At 41.5% G+C, this 22051-nt stretch overlaps 2 protein-coding genes and 1 long non-coding RNA gene across 9 annotated transcripts; 2 read left to right on the forward strand and 1 right to left on the reverse strand.

The window, feature by feature from the left end:
- Positions 1–1277: 1277 nt before the first annotated feature.
- LOC118387834 (enolase-phosphatase E1) lies at positions 1278–13517 on the forward strand. The gene is made up of 6 exons (XM_035776594.1): positions 1278–1593; positions 3378–3479; positions 4744–4946; positions 10263–10395; positions 10701–10824; positions 12627–13517. The coding sequence occupies exons 1-6, from the start codon at positions 1510–1512 to the stop codon at positions 12764–12766; spliced, it is 786 nt and encodes a 261-aa protein (XP_035632487.1). The 5' UTR covers positions 1278–1509; the 3' UTR covers positions 12767–13517.
- Positions 13518–13616: 99 nt separating this feature from the next.
- LOC118387835 (transmembrane protein 150C-like) lies at positions 13617–17726 on the reverse strand. Of its 7 annotated transcripts, XM_035776597.2 has the most exons (9): positions 17650–17726; positions 17375–17532; positions 16511–16592; positions 16348–16401; positions 16226–16258; positions 16052–16119; positions 15476–15603; positions 15076–15253; positions 13619–14862 (listed from the first exon to the last, which is right to left on the reverse strand). In XM_035776597.2, the coding sequence occupies exons 3-9, from the start codon at positions 16582–16584 to the stop codon at positions 14654–14656; spliced, it is 744 nt and encodes a 247-aa protein (XP_035632490.1). In that variant the 5' UTR covers positions 16585–16592; positions 17375–17532; positions 17650–17726; the 3' UTR covers positions 13619–14653. The 7 variants fall into 7 exon arrangements, with proteins under 7 accessions (XP_035632494.1, XP_035632492.1, XP_035632491.1 ...); XM_035776601.2 differs by lacking the exon at positions 17650–17726 and having other exon boundaries at positions 13617–14862; positions 16511–16589; positions 17375–17548; XM_035776599.2 differs by lacking the exon at positions 17650–17726 and having other exon boundaries at positions 13617–14862; positions 16511–16627; positions 17375–17548.
- A 119-nt stretch (positions 17727–17845) lies between these two features.
- LOC127931856 (uncharacterized) lies at positions 17846–20803 on the forward strand. Its single transcript, XR_008143329.1, has 2 exons — positions 17846–20150; positions 20469–20803. It is a non-coding gene; the product is annotated as an uncharacterized LOC127931856 (long non-coding RNA).
- Positions 20804–22051: the final 1248 nt, after the last annotated feature.

The following is a 22051-nucleotide window of genomic DNA, read 5'->3' on the forward strand; positions in this document are numbered from 1 at the left end:
CAGCCTTTCAGGATATGTCGATATAAGCCTTGTTTTACTGTGGATATAGATACTTTTGTAACTGTTTCCTCCAGCATCTTCTCAAGGTTCTTTGCTGTTGTTCTGGGATTGATTTGTGCTTTCGCACCAAAGTACGTTCATCTCGAGGAGACAGAACACGTCTCCTTCCTGAGCAGTATGACGGCTGCGTGGTCCCATGGTGTTTATACTTGCGTACTATTGTTTGTACAGATGAACGTGGTACCTTCTGGCATTTGTAAATTGCTCCCAACGATGAACCAGACTTGTGGAGGTCTACAATTTATTTTCTGAGGTCTTGGCTGATATCTTTTGATTTTCTCATGATGTCAAGCAAAGAGGCACTGAGTTTGAAGGTAGGCCTTGAAATACATCCATAGGTAAACCTCCAATTGACTCAAATGATGTCAATTAACCTATCAGAAGCTTCTAAAGCCATGACATAATTTTCTGTAATTTTCCAAGCTGTTTAAAGGCACAGTCAACTTAGTGTACGTAAACTCCTGACCCACTGGAATTGTGATATAATGATTTATAAGTTAAATAATCTGTCGATAAACAATTGTTGGAAAAATTACTTGTATCATGCACACAGTAGATGTCCTAACTGACTTGCCAAAACTATAGTTTGTTAACAATATATTTGTGGGGTGGTTGAAAAATTAGTTTTAATGACTCAAACGTAAGTATATATAAACTTCCGACTTCAACTGTAGATGTTTCAGTAAGATTGGATTTTTTTTGCATTTATAGCAATGGTTATCAACTGTACTGCAAGAATGGAATGTAGGTCGCTGAAAATGGAGGTTGTAGTGGCAGCTGCAGAGAGGTATTTGAGTGTGAGAGACTTGTCATCAGAGGAGATACAAGGTGTGTTAAGTGGTGGTGTCCAACCCTTTCAGGTTTTTGGCTTGAGGTAGGAATAAATAGATTTGAATGATGGAGTAGGGTGGTATTTGTGTGTGTGTGTGTGTGTGTGTGTGTGTGTGTGTGTGTGTGTGTGTGTGTGTGTGTGTGTGTGTGTGTGTGTGTGTGTGTGTGTGTGTGTGTGTGTGTGTGTGTGTGTGTGTAGCATATATTATTATTATTATTATTATTAGTAATGTTAGATGGTATGGTATTTGTTCATTTATTTTCAAGCAAAGTATAAGGGAGTTGTACTCCAGTCTAGTAGGTGGCGGTAATGCAACATGTATAGGATGCCAACCGCTGTTTAGCCTCATCAAAGAAGAAGATACCAAAGAAGCAGAACACTTCCTGGGCACGCGGCTATTATTATGCACGCTCCATGTGTTGAGAACCTTCAAATGGGTCTGCTGACGTGACGAGCCTCCACTACCCAACATTAGCTAATTGAAAAGGAACCTAACACGACTTGGAAAGGAATTGGTTGTCCTCTTTCTTAGGTTGGCTACCGTATTTTTCCAACCTGGATAGCTGAGTAGATAGCTAAACTAACAATCGCTATACTTGGTGCATTTAGACAGAAACATGGCTACGGTTTTAATCCCTGCAAACATTACCGCACTTTTGCTGGATATTGAAGGAACCACGACACCAATAACGTTTGTGAAGGTAGGACAACGAGCTGAGTTTAATATATGGCATTTGAGGTGTGTATTGTAGCTCGCAAGTTACATTCTTTGCTAGACCGATTGCTACCAAATGAGCAAAATGACGTTGGAAAATACGTCTTATCCAGACGTTGGAATTTGGTTAATTAGCCACAATTATCCTTGCTAGCTAGGTAGTTCGCTGGTGTAGTGTTAATTTCATCAACAACTACTCATCAACCCATTTTTCTTGACAAACTATTACTAATCACTTTTCATTTTATTTGACAACAAATGTGACGAGACAAATTCCATGTGACAGTAATGGACAATCAATTTGACATCAAGCTCCTTTTCATCTGTTTTGTCTGAATATTTCATGCAATCCTCTCATTGGCAGAATTTTAAAAATTCAGTTACGTGGTCTCCCAAACAGCTCCCAGGTGGTCACTTCAGTTACTCGTCAATCGTTTGAACTGATCTGAAGCCAAGACACTTGACTTGTAACTAAACTCAACTTAGAACCAATGTTTACACTCTCTCGCTCTTACTTTAACGTAGGCTATGTTGCATTCATCTGTGTGGCCGCAGTTGACAAAAGCGAGTTGCGGTTGCTTTTTTCCAATGGGGAAAAATGAATGATATTAGTAGTACAGTAATACTTCTGGCATGTTTGGAAAGCAAAAATTCTCCCATTTTCAAGGAAACCACTGTTATTTAACCCCTTGATGGTTATGATGGGGAGAAAATCAGTTGTAAATTGTGTAACCTGTAGGCTTTATACCCTACATGGTTAATTATGGCTGGCATTGGTTACAATCTGACACAATATCAATGTTGCCAGCTAAGGTATACAAGGGGATAGTAGCCTTGTCCATCTAGGCCTATCTGAATGTGCACATGATGGAGGTTAAGAGGTTGCCTAAATATTCATTATTTAACAGAAAAAAATGCACGGACTATAATGTGACCTAAAAATGTCTGACTAAAACTAGACTAAAATTGTCCAGAGGTTTAGTCGACTGAACTAAAACTAACGAAGGATGAAATTATCAAACGGTGACGTAAGACTAAAAGGTATTTTAAGATTAAATCTCAAATAGCTGCCAAAATGAACACCGTTAGCGTAGCTTGCTTTACATCGATTTGACAGTCAATAAAATAACATCAATGTATACAGCAGCCTCTGGCTAGTGCTCGTAAACCACAGGCAGGATTTGGTATGATTGCAGGCAGTCTGTTTACCTGTCTAGATGTGAAAGCGTGCCATGCGAGTGCACAGTTTAGGAATCGTTCAATTGGATTGGAGGGGTGGGGGTAGCATCCCCAACACTGGGCACGTGCTGCTAAAACGGGTACAGCAACGGGTTTGGTGATATCTCGTAAGCTATTGCTATGGATTGCCCTTCAGACCCAGCTTATTAATAGATCATTAAAGGTGTCTAAATTTGAGCTAAGTACAGTAGAGCACAGATTAATTCCTTACAGTAGAATATAGTACATTATACTGTATTTTACGATAGCTGCTCTACTGTATTGTACTGAACTATACTCAACTGTACTGTGCTCTACTGTACTGTGCACTCCAAACTTGTGAAAGATGGACGTCTATGATTTGGACCGGACCAAAGCTGAACCAATTAGACGTCCAAAAACGCATGTAGACATTGAAATCAAGGACATTGTGGACAAACCAAATTTCTATGTCTTTTCAACATCCATGAACAAGGGGAGTCGAATGGTGCACACTAGGTAATGAATGACAGCTAGCTAGCTATATGCTAATAGTGCTATTTTCTCCTGTAGGACATTTTATTCCCATACATCAAAGATCATCTTGAAGAGCATCTGTCTGCGCATTGGGAAGAAGATGAATGCAAACAAGATGTGCATCTCCTGAAGAAACAGGTAACTGGTTTTCTGAAAACCGTGGACAATGATGAGCAGTCAGCAGTGACTGCACACATCAGACAGAATATGCAACACCCATGCATACATTCTGGGTGAAAACATGTACCTTGTTCTTTGTTGAGCCTGTTAAACAATCATTATGTGGTATGCCTCAGATTAGTACATTAAATGAATCAGCAGTTCAGAATTGGGTGTCTACAGTGGGTTTGGCCCAAATATATAAACTCAGCAAAAAAGAAACGTCCTCACTGAGCACTGCGTTTATTTTCAGCAAACTTAACATGCGCAAATATTTGTATGAACATAAGATTCAACAACTGAAACAAACTGAACAAGTTCCACAGACGTGTGACTAACATAAATATATTAATGTGTCACTGAACAAAAGGGGGTCAAAAGTAACAGTCAGTATCTAGAATGTGGCCACCAGCTGCATTAAGTACTGCAGTGCATCTCTTCCTCATGGACTGCACCAGATTTGCCAGTTCTTTCTGTGAGATGTTACCCATTCTTCCACCAAGGCACCTGCAAGTTCCCGGACATTTCTGGGGGGAATGGCCCAAGCCTTCACCCTCCGATCCAACAGGTCCGAGACGTGCTCAATGAGATTGAGATCTGGTCTCTTCGCTGGTCATGGCAGAACACTAACATTCCTGTCTTGCAGGAAATCACGCACAGAACAAGCAGTATGGCTGGTGGCATTGTCATGCTGGAGGGTCATGTCAGGATGAGCCTGCAGGAAGGGTACCACATGAGGGAAGAGTGTCTTCCCTGTAACGCACAGCATTGAAATTGCCTGCAATGACAACCAGCTCAGTCCGATGATGCTGTGACACACCACCCCAGACCATAGATCTGACTAGATCGGTCATTTGACGGACCAGAACGGGGGGGGTGTTGAGGAACACTGACATAATTCATGGAAAGCGATCTACATCCGAGAAACACTTGACTACAGTAAATTCTGTAACATTGGGTTCTTCAATAAGGGATGCAGCCAGGTGGTCTGTGACTGGAGCTAATGACTTCTCCTCCAATGAGCTTATTGATTTGCAGAATGCAGAACAGTGAGAAGTTCTCATAATAGCGTGGCGGCTACCATATCTAATTTACTGGAATTAACAGTTTTGTCGGCCAAGAGCGGTCTGTCTTCAACGTTGGATAACCCCAAGAGTTGTTGATGGTTAATTCAAACCCTGCTCCCTAATGAACATGACCCTGATTAATCCTTGACCCTGTGCTGACCCTTTCATCATGTTAGGTTGAGGAGGACCTGCGTCTGAACCGAGCATGTGCGCAGCACGCCCTGGACCAGTCTGGGCACACGGACGAGGAGAAAGCCATCGGAGAGGTGGTGGACAACGTGCTGTGGCAGATGGCTTCGGACAGGAAGACCACGGCCCTGAAACAGCTGCAGGGACACATGTGGAGGGTGGCCTACGCTGCTGGGAGAATCAAAGGCGAGTAAGTAGCCAGAAGTTTTCCTTCTATTGCACTGAGGGTACTGTATGAGGGATGAATCCTAAATCGATTTTAGTGAAAATATCCCATAGATATAATTTCGTGGTTAACATAAGACAGAGCTGCAGTTCCTGCCAAATACAGTGCCTTCGGAAAGTATTCAGACCCCTTGACTTTTTCCACATTTTGTAACGTCACAACCTTATTCTAAAATTGATTAAATCGTTTTCCCCCTCATCAATCGACACACAGTACCCCACAATGACAGAGCAAAAACAGGTTTTTAGAAGTTTTTGCTAATTTATCAACAAACAAAATACGGAAATATCACATTTACATTTACTCAGTACTTTGTTGAAGCACCTTTGGCAGCGATTACAGTATGACGCTACAAGCTTGGCACACCTGTATTTGGTGAGTTTCTCTGGGCCACTCTTCAGCAGCAAACTGCTATAATTCTTTAGTGTTTGAGGGGTTCCCTCGACCAACTGCTGTTTTCAGATCTCACCATAGGTTTTGGATGGGATTTACATCTCTTCGCTGGCCACTCCAGAACAGTTCAGCGTTTTTTTTCTTGAATTATTACTTGGTGCTTTTTGATGAACCACAGACTTCAATGGAGACCCAGTTTTGCACACTGTGTTGAACATTAGACTCCAACACCTGATAATCTGCTGATTTCATGATGCATTGTGCACGTTCAAGGCCCCCAGTACCAGAGGCAGCCAAGCAAGAGATTCCCTAAAAACACGCCACTTTGATACAGCTATGACCGGAAGTGACTTACGCAGCAGTTTAACCTGCTATGAAAAGCTTCTTCCGGTTGTCGTTGTATCGAAGTGGTTATGTTTTTAGGGAGTCCCAGCAAGCAACCCCACCGCATTATCAAACCTCTCCCATGTTTGATTGTATGTTATTTTCATTGAACTCTTCCTTAGGTCATCATTGATCTGTATAGCCAAAGATCTCTAATACTGTTTCAATGATCCACAGAACAGTTTCCTAGGATTTGGGCTTGTTTAGTTGGGTTTTTGAGAAGTTCAATTGGGCTTTCTTGTCTCCTTCAGCAGTGGGTTCTTCGTATGTTTACCAATGACCAAAGGAAGCATTCAAAGAAAAGAACACCCTCCCTACAATCAAACATGGGTGAGGTTTGATAATGCTGTGGGGTTGCTTTTCTGCTGAAGAGTGCCAAGTTACCTGTTTTTAGAGGTGCAGCTAGCTCATTGGATTTGTCGGCAGTTATCTTGGCCAAAGGCTGTGCAACTAAGTACTACCTCCGGAGTGTCAATCATTTTGTCCATGCCACTTTTTTATTTTGTATTTTTTTAATTGATTTTTTTACTAACACAAATTGTAATTAGTTTTGCAATGTTGAAATTCCAATAACAAGGTGTGGAGACCCAAAGGTATATTCCTTTTTATATATATATATATATATATATATATATATTTTATTAAAAAAAGAAGACATTGGCAATAATACATCCCTCACCCACCCCACCAAGGCATCATACGAAAAAACAATGGCAATAAGTAATAACCATAATAGTAATGGAGGGGCAATAAGTAATAACCATAATAGTAATGGAGGGGCAATAAGTAATAACCATAATAGTAATGGAGGGGCAATAAGTAATAACCATAATAGTAATGGAGGGGCAATTACAACACTGTTGACATTTTAAGAATGCATTAGAGAATGTTGTTCTCTTTTAGCAGCTCTTACCATATTTGGCCTAGGACAGCATCCCCCAATCTCGGTCCCGGGGACCCGGAGGGGTGCAAGAAACAGGTAACTGCCCCAGTATCCAACACACCGACTCCAATCAGAGGCTAATATGTTGGTAAGTTAAATCGGGTGTGTCGGCGCTAGGGCAAAAGCAAAGATGTACATCCCCCGAGTTCCCAGAACCGGGGGAAGCCAACTTCCAATTCAATCGGATTCAGATTTGTTTGTTTAAAAGTTACGTGCAATGCTTGCAGTAGCCCGAGACTACCGCGCAGAAATATCAGCCCGCAGAGAGAAGCATGAGATTGAACTTCACTCAACTTTCTAGAGCAGTGGTCACCAACCAGTCGATCACAATCGACTGATCTCCAAGACATTCCTAGTCAATCGCCAAACGTTTCTGTGAAAGACCTAACGATAAAGCCTTGTTCCTTTATTAGATTTTTGTGTCTCGGGCTGTTGGCGGTAGGTGCACCGGATTTCAGCTGCCCTGCTTGCTGGGTAGGTGAATGGTTGCAATTTTGAACCATTTCATGTGTCCGAAGGTACAAACTCTGCCTTCCCGGCTGGCCCAGAGAGCAAATCAAGTGCACTATAGGCCTAACGCTGGCCAAACGGATGGCTCAGATTACCATGTCTGCTGTAAGGTAGCAGGCATAAAAGAAAGCTACAGAAAAGTTGCTACTGTGAGATTTCAAAATGTTTAAAACCATGACTAAAGAGAGACTGTCAACAAATAGAGCAAAGAGCTGCTGTTTTTATGAGTGCGTTCATGTTTAAGTTCTTACTCAGCACTGTCAACACTTTGTATTCAACACTTTTATAAGCCATAAATCCCATTTCCATTCAGCACTGCAGCAGGAATGAGTAGGAAAATGTATCTATAGGCTTGTGTTATTAGCGGCTTGGGTCTCTTTTTAATATTGAGGAATATTGTATTCTCTGTTCATAGGAGTAACAACATGAATTTGTGCATGAGGCAGAAATAATGCGGTGCGACTCGAGTTCCACCATCATCTGGAAGACTGTGTCCCTTTTTATGGTAAGGGAGAACGGAGATATGTTGAGGTGAATCCTCAGTCTAATGCTCTCTCCCTCCACTGACTGACCATTAGATACAGGCCCCATCAGCCCAATAGTTTAAAAAAAAAAAAAAAAAAGAAGCAAATTATTTAAATGTGAAGCACAGCTGAGTGAACATACAAGTAATACAACAACCAATCTATTACTGGTGTGATCATATAGCCTAAAAATGACCTGACCAACAATGCATTGGCAGGGCAATTCAAGCAAAGCCAATATGCGGTGATAATGTATTGGGCCTATAGCTTACTATACAAACCTCATTGCCACAGTTCTGTTTTTAATTAGTTAATGTTGCATAGGGTTATGTTTAAAAAATATATATATATATATATATATATATATATATATATATATATATAAAAATGTGAGTGGTAGATCTTGGCTTGTACTTTGACTCAAATGTTGGTGACCACTGTTCTAGAGTTTTCCCTGTTAACACTATATCAATGTTTCCCTTTACTGTGGCAATTGTGATTAAATCAACGCAATATTAGCCACTTTCAATGCAACATACCAAAACAAATTTTGTTAGAGGCAGAACGCATCAGAGTAGGATTCTATTGCATTGACACGCACGACTCCACCCATACTCTAGTGTACACAGACTGGTGCGGCATAAACAATCTGAGCTGCAGTAGGCCTTTATGCAAGTAGAACATATGGATCTGTGCCATTTACTTTGAACTGGACTGTGTTTACAGCATGAGCGGTCATGAGTAGATGAGCTTGTTTTGAGATTTAAAGCGAGAGCTGCATGTAGCCACGTGTGCACATTCAAATCAAATCAAATCATCCAACACACCGACTCCAATCATTCTGTTCAAATCCTTTGCTAGTTAGTGAGTTATTAGCCCAGTTAGATGGTTTGTAGTCTAATGGAGTGATTGCTTCTTACAAGGGCACAAAACGTATACATTTCTAGTGAGTCAGGTAAAGAGATTTTGAAACCGGCTTGAATAAGCTAAGTAGAGGCAGAGGGTAGCATCATTTGTCTGATTCTCTGTTATAATGGTATGGGAATAATGCATTTTATTTTGTAAAGTGTTTTCTTGCATCAAGCACAACATTTTCAGTCACATCCTTGTCTGAAGGACAAGTGGATAAACAGGTTAATGTCAAGCCCTGCATGTTTATTTTCAAGAGTCTCATGGAATGTAGGCCTACATTGAACACCACATATTGGCTGCATGATATAACAGATATTTCCATGTTAAAATGTTATGGGATGCATTTTCTCCATAGTTTTTGATGGTAGGCCTACATTATAATCAAGTAGCCTACATGGACACTGTTAAAACTAACGTAAAGCAGGACAGCCTCAGTGGTCACATGTACAGGGTTGCAGGTGTGATTGCAGGGTGCAGTGAAAATCTAAGCCTCTGAGCTCCAACATTTTATTGTATTTTTTTATTTCACCTTTATTTAACCAGGTAGGCTAGGTAAGAACAAGTTCTCATTTGCAACTGCGACCTGGCCAAGAAAGCAAAACAGTGTGACACAGACAACACGAGTTACACATGGAGTAAATGATAAACAAGCCAATAACACAATAAACAAGTCAATGACACAGTAGAAAAAATAAGTCTGTTGGCCGGGCTTGGAGTAGCCAGGAGGAAGGCATGGCCAGCCGTTGAGAAATGCTTATTGAAATGTTCGATTATCATGGATTTATCAGTGGTGACCGTGTTACCTAGCCTCAGTGCAGTGGGAAGCTGGGAGGTGCTGCTCTTGTTCTCCATGGACTTTAGTGTCCCAAAACCTTTTGGAGTTAGAGCTACAGGATGTGAATTTCTGCTTGAAAAAGCTAGCCTTGGCTTTCCCAACTGACTGCGTGTATTGGTTCCTGACTTCCCTGAACAGTTGCATATCGTGGGGACTATTCAATGCTATTGCAATCCGCCACATGATGTTTTTGTCCTAGTCGAGGGCAGTCAGGTCTGGAGTGAACCACGGGCTATATCTGTTCTTAGTTCTGCATTTTTTTTGAACGGGGCGGAAGGTGAGGAAATTCCTCACCATCACAAACACTTGGTTTAAATTTGGATAGATTCTTGCCAGCCTGTCATTTGAGTAATGGAAATGGTGCAACACTTTTTGATCTGAATGAGCCCATACTTTTGTGTAAAATTGTGTGGATACGCTCTATACTACGTTGCCATATGTCTTTGGTTTATTTTCCAGTTCAACTTATTTTAGAAGAAATGGGAAATGATTTAAGGGATGGACAAGGGTGCCAATATATTTGGCCACAACTGTATCTGTGCACAGATTGAGAGATTTTTTTTTTTTTCCCTGCAGGAATGGAGATCCTATAGGTTGTGTTTAGTCTTATGTAGTGGTATTAATGCTATTTGTTTCTAAACTGCCTGTGAGAGGATCAAGTCCTATTGTACTACTGCATTTCTTCCAAATGTCACCTTCAAACCGTCATTGTCTGGAGTCCTGTTGACTCATCCAGACAGTATTACTAATATATATGTATGTGTGTGTGTGTGAACCAGGCTGTACCAGGATGTGGTTCCATCCATCAGGAGGTGGAGACGGCAGGGCCTGAAGGTCTATATCTACTCATCTGGCAGCGTGGAAGCCCAGAAACTACTGTTTGGATACTCCGTAGAGGGAGATGTCCTAGATGTAAGGAACTCTTCTCTTTTATAAACTTTTTAGAACGCACACTAATCTCTCTGGTTCATTGTAATTAGGGGTGTGAATATTTAAATGCAGATGGGATTGTTAACGTTTAGAAAAAGTAAATCGATAAACAATGGGTGGGGGGGGGTCTCACAATGAAAATCACAGTGCAGTTTCTGTGTTATAGCCTAACTAGACAATAGTCAGGCTATAATGCCAAGTTGTGTAATTTGAAGGAATTTTGTAGTCCTAGTCCTGGAATTTTGTAGTCCTAGTCCCAGTTTACTTCAGATTCTTTATCCTTTCAGCTATTTGATGGCCACTTCGACACCAACATAGGCGCCAAAGTAGAAAGTAAAAGCTATGAGAGAATTGCGGAGAGAATGGGCTGCCTGTCTGAGGAAATCATGTTCCTGACAGATATCACACGGGGTAAGTGTTGTAGCAGGCAAATGAGTTCAACGGTGAATGCTCTTTACATATTGTTTGGGCCAGAGCCTTTCTACCTAGCTGGATCAGCCTCCGAAGCTTTGCCAACCTTAGCTATGACTGAATTCCACAGTGGAATTTCCCACTTGCTTGTCAAGGGGTTTGTCCTAAACTACAACAACCCAGCCTGCATTAGACAAGTACATATGCTGCTTATAGAATATCAAATGGGCATATTTTAACTTGTATTTATTTTCCTGTTTTATGGACACGCATGTTCTCAATAACCTACTGGGTAACATGAAGGAAGATAACTGAAGCCATGTAGCTATCCCTGCTTTAGAGCAGAATAGCACTTGGAAAGTCTGTTCTATCAGCGTTAAATCAGTATAGTGTTAGAGCTATATGCTGTACTGCATCAGAGTGCGAGCCTCCCCCTGAGGTATGGCAACTACCGTACATGTCTCGGATTGCGCGGGACAATCCAGCAGTTTGGCCCTTTGTCCCCCATCCCGCAACTATACTGTTTATGTCCTGCATTTTATCAACAAATTCAAACAAATTTCAATGTATTATTTTACTTTTGTCCCATTTTTCATTCGAACCGGTCTCTTGCAGTTAGGCTTATGGAAAGATGTAGGCCTATATCATTAGGATTTGATTAAGGGGTGTTGAACACTTCTCCAATCGTTGCTGAGATCTGATATTCTGTGCAAGACGAGACACAGGCTAATGTCAACCAATTACATTTCTCAAATCCTTTCGGGCTAAATTCCAGCTGAACTCAGAGGACAGTTAGGCCTAACTACTTACAAAAAGCTGATGAAGAGTAAGTCCATAGCCGTATTAGACTGAAAGATGGGCTATAGGATGATTGTCAAACTTGAGGCTCTCTATGCTCATTAGTTGCTCATTCATCATATTTTCTACTACTTCACTCAATCCCGTTATACATTCCCTAAGACCAACCAGAAATGTTTCCTTGGCCACACACCCAGATTTTCATAAAACCAGCCACATGTGGTGTCTTTTTCTTTTTGTTGGTTTTTTGCATCACCAAAAGAGTAGGCTAGGTGAGCTTCAGTTGGCTCATTCAGTGCAGCGGGAGAAGGGGTGTAGTGCTGCAGGAGCAGTGCCACTTCTTACAGTGGTGCTCATCTAGTAAAGTTGGATCAAAGCTGAATCCATGTCTCGGAAGATCACACGGTTGAATTAGTATTCTATATAACCAAATATAATAGCATAGTATAACGTTACTGTTACTAATTTCTTGAGATTTTAAAATGGTTAACTGAATAGTATATTTATAAAAAATCAAATGCAATCAAAACTCCACAGCGTGCGCCACGAGGCAGAATGGGATTTTGATTGAAGAAAAAAAAAATTAAGGCTATATAGTTTAACACCATCTTTTCGCATTTTCTCATAAAACAGTAATTCAAGAAGATCTAAATTAATGGCATGCAGTTTGGACATTTCACCATAAAATGTGAAGAATTGTCCATATTAGGTAGCCTGACTTGGTGTTTTGAGGGTATTACAAATACTAATTTCATCCTACCCTGAGGGGAAGCGGATGCCATCGCATGGAGAGCCACACGGCTGCCTCAGGCTGGCCCCACAATCACCTTTAATGTTCTACCTTCCTTTGTTGTGTAGGTTGTTAGCTAAGCTTACAACAAAGGGTTAGTGCCTCTTGTTACACCGTCACTGGGACTTGGGTGAGCCTGCTGTCCTGGGATCCTAGTGTGACTCAGTGAGCATGATCGAGAGGAGGATATTTGTGTTCTTGTTCTTCCCTGCAGAGGCCAAGGCAGCGGAGGATGCGGGTGTGAACGTGGCGGTGGTGGTGCGGCCGGGGAACATGGAGCTGACGGAGGAGGAGAGGTCACACTATAACCTCATTACAACTTTCAGCCAACTGGAAGTGACGGGTGGCGTTTAACACTGGAGGGGAGGGGAGAGATGCTGCCGTTCGAATTCTGCCCTTTTCCTCCTCAGTGTGCACTCATTGACTCCCCCCTTGTGGATGGAAAGGTACTGGATAAGTGTACGCATGGGAGGTTTTGCCAAATATATCTAAAACCTTTTTGTTTTTAAATACATGAGGGGGAGTAATGAGTTTACACTTGGGAGAGAATCGGAACACAGCTAAAGAGAGGGAGAACACTTATTCACTAGCCCCGTTCAATCATGTTCCCTAGCCTCTTCCCCTAGCACCTACTGCCCCTTGGATCTTATCAAAGGACTGGAATGGTAAAAGCAAAGTGATTGACGCTCCTTTTTAAGCCTATTGGAGAGCCAGGTGGAGCTATTGCTTTCCCCTATCTGGTCCTTACAGACTGAAGGGGAGTGGGCTATGGTAAGAAGCTACTAACCGAAATTGAACCGGGCCACTCTCATAAGAACTGTTTGTCCAAGGGGAGGGGAATGGGAGGGTCGGCCATTGATCCAAGGATTTTGGGAGTGCACTAAAAGGGGAGCCTGGGTGCCAGTCTGTTTCTGCTCTAGCCAACATGTCGTTGTCTTAGCCAGGTAACAGTGTAGCGTTGTTGAACACAGAAACAGTCGGGTATCTAGGCTACACCCAGGGTACCAAGAGTCGTACCAGTCTGCAGACTGCACATTCTAAGGGACCTCCCAGGGTTTCTTTCACCTTTTTTAAGCATTTTAAATAAAAAACATATTTAAGTTGATCACTTTATTTGTATTTAACTAATGTGGTTCAAAATCTGTGTTTGTTTCCATTGTGAGTCACATTTCGAGTATAGCCCAATCCTGTACAGTACATTAATCAGAATGCAAAGACAGGTTTTATAGTGTAAAATCATTTTAATGTTCTAACAAACAGCAGTATAAAACTGAGATGCATGTGTCGGTTATGCTCGAATGACAGCCAATTGTTGCACTAAATCACAAGCAGTGGGAGAGAACACTGAAAAGGATTCCCGTGACTTGTTTAATGGGAGCAACAGGGATATGGTTCAGAATGGCATCATTGTACCTGGGCGATGACTTAAAGTAATACCGCTGTACTGATCTTCAGAGGCTGAGACTTCCTCACAAACGGTCTGTCTGAATATGGAGGTAGACAGGAAAGCGAGCGAACACAGCAGAAAACCTCATGCCGGTAGAGGAAGTTGGGTATAATCCAAACTGGGAGAGGGTGATTGGACTCCCACATTTTGAGAACTTAGCTACAGTGCTGATTTTGCAGGTTTTCCTACTTACAAAGCATGTAGAGGTCTGTAATTGTTATCATAGGTACATTTCAACTGTGAGAGATGGAATCTAAAACAAAAATCCAGAAAATCACATTGTATGATTTTTAAGTAATTAATTCGCATTTTATTGCGTCTCTCACAGTTGAAGTGTGCCTATGATAAAAATTACAGACCTCTACATGCTTTGTAAGTAGGAAACACTGCCGATTTTGCAGGTTATCAAATACTTGTTCTCCCCACTATACATTCATCTGAAAGCCAGTGAGGCGTGGTGTCACTATTAATCTTGAGACCTGAGTTCTCCAACAACTCACAGCTACATGATAAACATCATGTTCATGTCTTCAATAAAATCGTTTAGCATATTTTAGTGAACACCCCTGCTGATGAGATGACAAAGGTTGCTTATGGAAAGAGTGTTGCTTTTGAAAGATCACCTCGACATACAGTAGTCAAGTCAGACATGCTGTAGTGGTTGACTAACTTTTCAGTAAATGACACCCACTGGAGCCCTTGACCTCCTAAAGACTTCATGTTCATTTGTTAATTCTCCCCCCCCTCCTCCGACACAACCACAGGCAACTTAACTGTTTTGTAGCACTCCAAAGCTATAGCTGGTCCGACTGGTACTCGGACACCTCTGAGAAAGTTGCTGACAGGCTAAGAGGCGGATCGCGGTTGTCGGTGCAGACGATCTCAAAGTGGCAGTGTCTGAACTCGATGGCGAAGGTTGCGAGGAAGCTCAGAAAGAACATGACCAGCGCCCACTGCGCTCGCGCCGCATGCATGTGAAGATGCTGCGCAATCAGGGCAAAGTCTGAACCGGGGGAGTTAAGGATCAAACGAACACTACACAAAACATAAAATGCCTAATTCCTTGCTTCCTTCGAGGTAAACACTGATCGAACTGTTGAATAAGTGAAAGCAAGGTTTCCATCTCACATACCCATAATATTACACTGTTGTAATTCACTTTGTAAAAGCGTCGAGGGTGAGTCCCTGGTGCAAGCCAAAGCCAGAGGAAGGATACAGAAAAGCATGCAGGCGGTAAGGGTCCCAGACAGCACGAAGCGAGGGATGCCTGCCCTCCGACCCTCGTTCCTAAGGTTGACTTTCAGGGTGATGACAGATTGAACCCAGCAGAACAACGTTCCCAGGCCAAACGTCATGTATGTCCCAATGTTGTGGAGCTCCTTGTCATTTGACAACTAGACCAGACACAAAGACATGGCTCTTATCTGTTTCATGTTTACTGTGACCCTACAACCTCTGGCAAACATCTGATTGTCACTGCAAACCAGGTTGAGGTTTTTTGGCTATTTTATCAGTGGTTCCCAAATGTCTTGGGTCTGGGCAGTAGGGGCTAGGAGTTATCAGACTCCTATGAAGTAGGCCAGTGACTTGTCTAGGACAGGGTCAGTGACTCCTACCTGGAAGTTTCCTACCAGTGTCATGCCGAAGCAGGCCAGGGATAGGGCCACCAGACTGCTGATGTTGAGCCAGGGTTTGTGGACCTGGGGCTTCAGCTGCAGATATCTGAGGACACCAATGATGAACCCTGAAAGGAGAAAGCTCATAAGGGATCTATCTCTGGTCTGGTGGTCTCTAACCATTTCATTCCTGGGCCTGGGGACCCACGGGATGTGCAGGCTTTTGTTCCAACTCAATACTAACATCCTCAACAACTGTTTTGTAATGAGCACTACATGGTCTGCCATTGGAACTGACTAAATGCATGCCAAGCAATATCAAATCAAATTGATTTATATAGCCCTTCATACATCAGCTGATATCTCAAAGTGCTGTACAGAAACCCAGCCTAAAACCCCAAACAGCAAGCAATGCCGGTGTAGAAGCAATAGACAGCACTTCCCCATTTTATAATGTGCATCCCCTTGTTTCTATTAGTGTGTCTATCCTGTCATTTGTTTTTGATTCAGTGGTCAATGTTGACTACGTTTCCATGTTCATACAGGGCCAAACAGAAGAACATGCGTCAGTCTTACCTACGAAGGCAGCTAGGTTCATGACCTGGCTAAATACACAGCTGGCCGGGGGAGCATTGCCTGCAAAGCTGAGAGAGAGGGGGAAGATGGAGGGACTGAGAAAGATATAATTGTATTGACAGGAATCACCAAACCGAGGTAAAGATTAGTACTAGTATAGGGTGTGTACTGTACCTTATATATGGAGGGGATTTAGGGCCAGATCGGCTGTGAAAAATGACATGTAAATATTTAGAAACTGGTGCGTGGTCATAATAACTGGAATAACATATTGCTACGTTATAAACAATCCTTACTTGTATTCTGAACTCAGGGGTGTTATCTTCTCATCTTCAACAGCTATGAAATACCTGCAACCAATGAGAACCATTTTTGTTAATGTCACATACACACACAGCTGTAAAGCCAAATGGCGTGTGAGATAGCAAAAACATCGTGTTTTTAAAAATGTGTACTTACACAACCCAGAGTCCAGCAGCTGTGAAAAGAGAGTACATGGCAGGGAGAAATGTCCAGGGACTGCACTTCCTCATGGCGTCTCCTGTATACAAAGACCGTTTCAAACATCTCCACTGTCTGTCAACAGTAAGACAGGAAATTAAGGAGGTAGAACTGTTTTAGGACCAACTGAGGCAAATAGGGTAGAACCTATCCCTGAGTTGTTTGGTGTGTGTTTGAGGGAATTACTGTAACTCAAAATAGAAGCACAGGAATGCTGTTCAGAAGCCACACTTCTGAATAGTGAGACCAAGATAAAGTCAGATATACAAAAGAAAAACACAATGATGCGTTGTTCCCTGAATTGTACAATGTAAAAGACTGCAGTCACCTCTTCCGGAGTAATGTTAGTTAGGTTTCCATTGAGGAGGACTGAACTGCTAGGGCTAGTAGCCTACTCCAATAGCCTGCTAGCTGCTTCAATAATTAGTTCTCGTAAGGCAGTCATACATAATTGCACTTATAATAACCTTGAATTAACTGACATACAGATTGGTGCTAAAAGGTGAATGTTTTTGTCTCGGGCATAGCCTTGAATAAAAACGACGTAGCTAACATGCAACGCTTTCCATTCTATTGCTGGCGTGCTGGGAATTGGAATTTAACACCCTGTCAATATGCTGTTATGTCACGTCTGACATGACGTTTCCACAACAGAGACAACTTCACATGTAGGTGAGTGACAACAGTTCAATTTCCCAGACGAGTGTTTTCTTTTGTGGTTCCCCACAATTTATAAAATGGAGGATACCTTCAGTAACTGGCTTCACCAATCCCAATATGATTAGGGTCTCTGTTTAATCGTCAGCCACAAACATGAAATACCTCGTTGTCAGCCGGCGCCTGTTGGATTTATATGATGTCTTCTCATTTCATATTTGACTGAAACACGCAGTTTTTGTTATCAGTCATAGTCCCCAGTGAGAGAAATTCCGTTGAAAAGACGTATTTTCCAGATGTAGAAATAAGTTTCATTTTTGGTTCTGAAAGAAAGTTGAAAAGAGGTCTGTCTACCGTATATGGATGCACTGACTGTAAGTCGTTGTGGATAAGAGCGTCTGCTGAATGTCCAACATATAAATGTTAAAACAAATACTTACAACGCATGCTGGGTATTATTCCAATGAGCTCCGCACCCAAACAAGTACACATTTGGCCAGACCAGACCAAATCTGAACGAATTATAGGTCTAGGCTAAATTTCACAATTTATAACAGCACGCTACAGTTCGACACAGTTAAGTAGAGTTTAGAGTACGGTAAAGTTTAATTCATTAGAATACAGTACAGTTTAGTAGAGCAGAGTACATTAGTGTAAAATACAGAACATTATACTGTACTATACATTTCTTTATTCTACTGTATGTACTATACTCTACTTTTCATAACTATAATGTACTGTGATGTCCAAATTTATGAAAAACAGATGTCTGTGATTGGACCAAATCTGAATCAATTATAGACGTCTATGTTTGTGCCAAATACAAATCGGTCCGGACCGGATGACTATGGACGTTGAAACCGGACCAAATCTGAACCAAACATAGACATCTATGATTGGTTAAAAAAATGTAAATCAAAATTAGTGGACGTTACAATCAAGGCCAATCTGGACGCCACCAAGACAAAACGTTGGCGTCGGATAAACATGTGCTAGAGAGCACTAAATCCAAAGATAGTGAGATAGAAAGTGCAGTCCCCAACATGCATCAGGTCATAGGTGATCCTCTCTCTGTTATATCAGCCCATTATCTGCTTCAAAATGTCATCCCATCATGTTTTTGCAAAAAGTTAGGCCTCAACCAATTGATGCCTATGTCAACTGGTTATACTCCCAGCAGGCTTTGTGGTGCCAATGGGAAAATATGAGCTGTCAACCAACTGATGCTTATGTAAATACATTGCAGTCAATGGGAAAATAAAACATTAACCAACTGACTCTTCTGTCAATACATTGCATTCAATGAGAAAAGATGAGTGTCACAATGTTGATGCTTATGTCAATACATCACAGTCAATAGGAAAAAATGTCTCTCAACCAATTGATGCTTATGTTAATCACAGGAGGCTGCTGAGGGGTGAATGGCTCATAGCAATGTCCGGAACGAAGCAAATGGAATGGCATCAAACACCTGGAAATCATGTGTTTGACACCATTCCACTGATTCTGCTCCAGCCATTACCACAATCCCGTCCTCCCCAATTAAATTGCCACAAACATCCTGTGATGTCAATACATTTCATTCAATGGGAAAAGATGTGTGTCACAGGATAGACGCTTATGTCAATACATTTAGAGTAGTACTGAGCGATTAGTGCTTTTTGATTTCGGTTTGATTAATTAAAAAAGAAACATTAAATGCATTATGTGGGTTGAATGCTGTAACACAGAATAAAACAATTAATAAAAATCCCATGATGGCAGTGACTGCCCATTACCGCATTGCCATCATTTATTCACATTACTTTACTTTAAAATATTTCAGTTGTTGTGCAAGTCATCATCTCATTTCTATAGACCTGCTGCCTATGCTGTCTGACAAAATCACTATTTTAGTAGTTCTTCAAAGTAAATAATGTATTCTTTTATGACTGCTGAACACCAACTATCAATCACTTCATGTATTTTCAGGTAGAGATGCCTCCCGAAGCAACTGCTCTCTATCCCTCTCGATCGTGCGTCTTCTGTCTCTTCTTTCCCTTTCCGGTGTGCCGCACACAGACCGGCGCCTAATGGATTATGGTCATTATAGTTAATTACCATGTTTTCTGCACTAAACTATGTATAAATTTGGCCTGTAGGAAAATACAACTCCCTACTACATCGCACAGTTCGGACTTGTTCTGATTTATCTCTGGAAAAAACTGAGCTGGTCACAGGGGGAAAAATGAACAACATGGAATTAAAATAATTGAACCGATGTCGGTCAATTAGTTGCTTAAAAACTGAAAAAATAACCTACATTTTGGTTAATCGCTCAGCAATAATTTGCATTCAATGGGAAAATAAGAGTGTCACAAGGTTGACGCTTATCTCAGTACATTTCATTAGATGGGAAAATAAGCATCAACCTTGTGACACTTATCTCAGTACATTGCATTCAATGGGAAAATAAGTGTCACAAGGTTGACGCTTTTCTCAGTACATTTCATTAGATGGGAAAATAAGAGTGTCACAAGGTTGACGCTTATCTCAGTACATTGCATTCAATGGGAAAATAAGAGTGTCACAAGGTTGATGCTTATCTCAGTACATTGCATTCAATGGGAAAATAAGAGTGTCACAAGGTTGATGCTTATCTCAGTACATTGCATTCAATGGGAAAATAAGAGTGTCACAAGGTTGATGCTTATCTCAGTACATTGCATTCAATGGGAAAATAAGCGTCAACCTTGTGACACTTATCTCAGTACATTGCATTCAATGGGAAAATAAGTGTCAAGGTTGATGCTTTTCTCAGTACATTGCATTCAATGGGAAAATAAGAGTGTCACAAGGTTGACGCTTATCTCAGTACATTTCATTAGATGGGAAAATAAGCATCAACCTTGTGACACTTATCTCAGTACATTGCATTCAATGGGAAAATAAGTGTCACAAGGTTGACGCTTTTCTCAGTACATTTCATTAGATGGGAAAATAAGAGTGTCACAAGGTTGACGCTTATCTCAGTACATTGCATTCAATGGGAAAATAAGAGTGTCACAAGGTTGATGCTTATCTCAGTACATTGCATTCAATGGGAAAATAAGAGTGTCACAAGGTTGATGCTTATCTCAGTACATTGCATTCAATGGGAAAATAAGAGTGTCACAAGGTTGATGCTTATCTCAGTACATTGCATTCAATGGGAAAATAAGCGTCAACCTTGTGACACTTATCTCAGTACATTGCATTCAATGGGAAAATAAGTGTCAAGGTTGATGCTTTTCTCAGTACATTGCATTCAATGGGAAAATAAGAGTGTCACAAGGTCGACGCTTATCTCAGTACATTGCATCCTTAGTTCATTCAGTTGTACAAATCTCCAGGTGGTGGGAACGGGCCATCTCCAGATTGTCGGGAATGTTGATTTATGCTGACTGGCCTTGACTTCGTGCTGATAACGCGAGGGCTCAAGAGCTAGAGGGGCCCTCTGTTTGTGAAATGGAACGTTTGGAAAACGCTGACGTCATTTTCAGTTTATAACCTGTGGAAATGTGTGTAAGCATTCAGTACTCTCTTGTAATAAACGCTGTTACTTTTGGCTTTTAAGACTGGTCTCAATCTACTTCATGCATAATTAATGAACTTACAATTCATTAATGAATTAGAAATGAGTGCGAATTGGTTTTGGCAATAAAACATAAAGGAATTTAGAATTCCTCTATCACAGTACATTGCATTCAATGGGAAAAGATGAGCGTCAACCAATTGATGGTTATGTCAATACACACACCCGTACATACACTCGATCCATCTCCTTCTCTTTGCCTCCCTCCATCTCTTTCTCTCTACCTCTTTATCCCCCTCCGCTTCTCTCCCTTCCCCTTCTTACACCCCCTCCACCCTCTCCCCCTTTCTCTCTTTCGCCATCCTCCTCTCTCTTTTATCTCTCTCTTTCTCCCTTCTCTCCCCTACCTCCCTCTCCCCTCCCTTCCTCTCATCTCTCTCCCTCCCCTCTCCCACCTCTGTCTTTTGACTCTCTCCCCTCCCTTCTTTCTCTTCCCCCCTCCCTCCTTCACCCTCTCCCTTTCTCCCCCTACTCCCCCCTCCATTCTCTCTCCTTCTTTCCCATCTTCTCATCTCTCTTTCCCTCTCCCTCCTCTCTCCCACCTCCACAGACAGGATATTTGACACATAAATATGCATCAAGGGTATTCAATGCACAAGTCAATACATTGCATTCCAGTCAAAAAAGTTGGGTGATACAGCTGCAATGGATAAATTGGTGAAAAACTCAGACAGGCAGGCAGACTGACAGAAGACAGGCAGACGCAGGTAGGCAGACAGACAGACAGACGGACAGATCAACCGACCAACAGGCAGACAAAGACAGATAGACAGGCAGACAGTTTTCAGGGATGTAGTATGTTCAACCTAGCTTCCTTTTCCCCTATATTCAACCTCGCTTAGGCATTTATTTAACGCCTGCTACTTTAGTTTACATCAACCCTAGCTTCATATCTACTACTTGCTCAAACCTTGTGCTTTAACCCTAAACTTTTACTTCATCTCTACATTTTGTCTCAACCCGAGCCATAACCCTACCTTCTTGTCCACTAACCCTACACATAACCGGAAAAACAGAAAATAGCTTAATTCATCCTCAACATGGTGCTTTAAACTCTCCCTCAAGTTTCACAAAAACACTGTCTTCTATGTAGCCCGTTCCTGCAGTCAAAGACCAAAAGCACCCTCTTTGGCTTCATGGGTGGAATGTTATTCATATTTTTCATAATGAATAAAGACTGATGAAAATCCAGTGTTTTTATGTTGAACGGTTTTGTTATATTTCAGTCT

Source organism: Oncorhynchus keta, chromosome 9 (assembly GCF_023373465.1).
Source record: "Oncorhynchus keta strain PuntledgeMale-10-30-2019 chromosome 9, Oket_V2, whole genome shotgun sequence".
NCBI classification, from domain to species: Eukaryota; Metazoa; Chordata; class Actinopteri; order Salmoniformes; family Salmonidae; genus Oncorhynchus; species Oncorhynchus keta.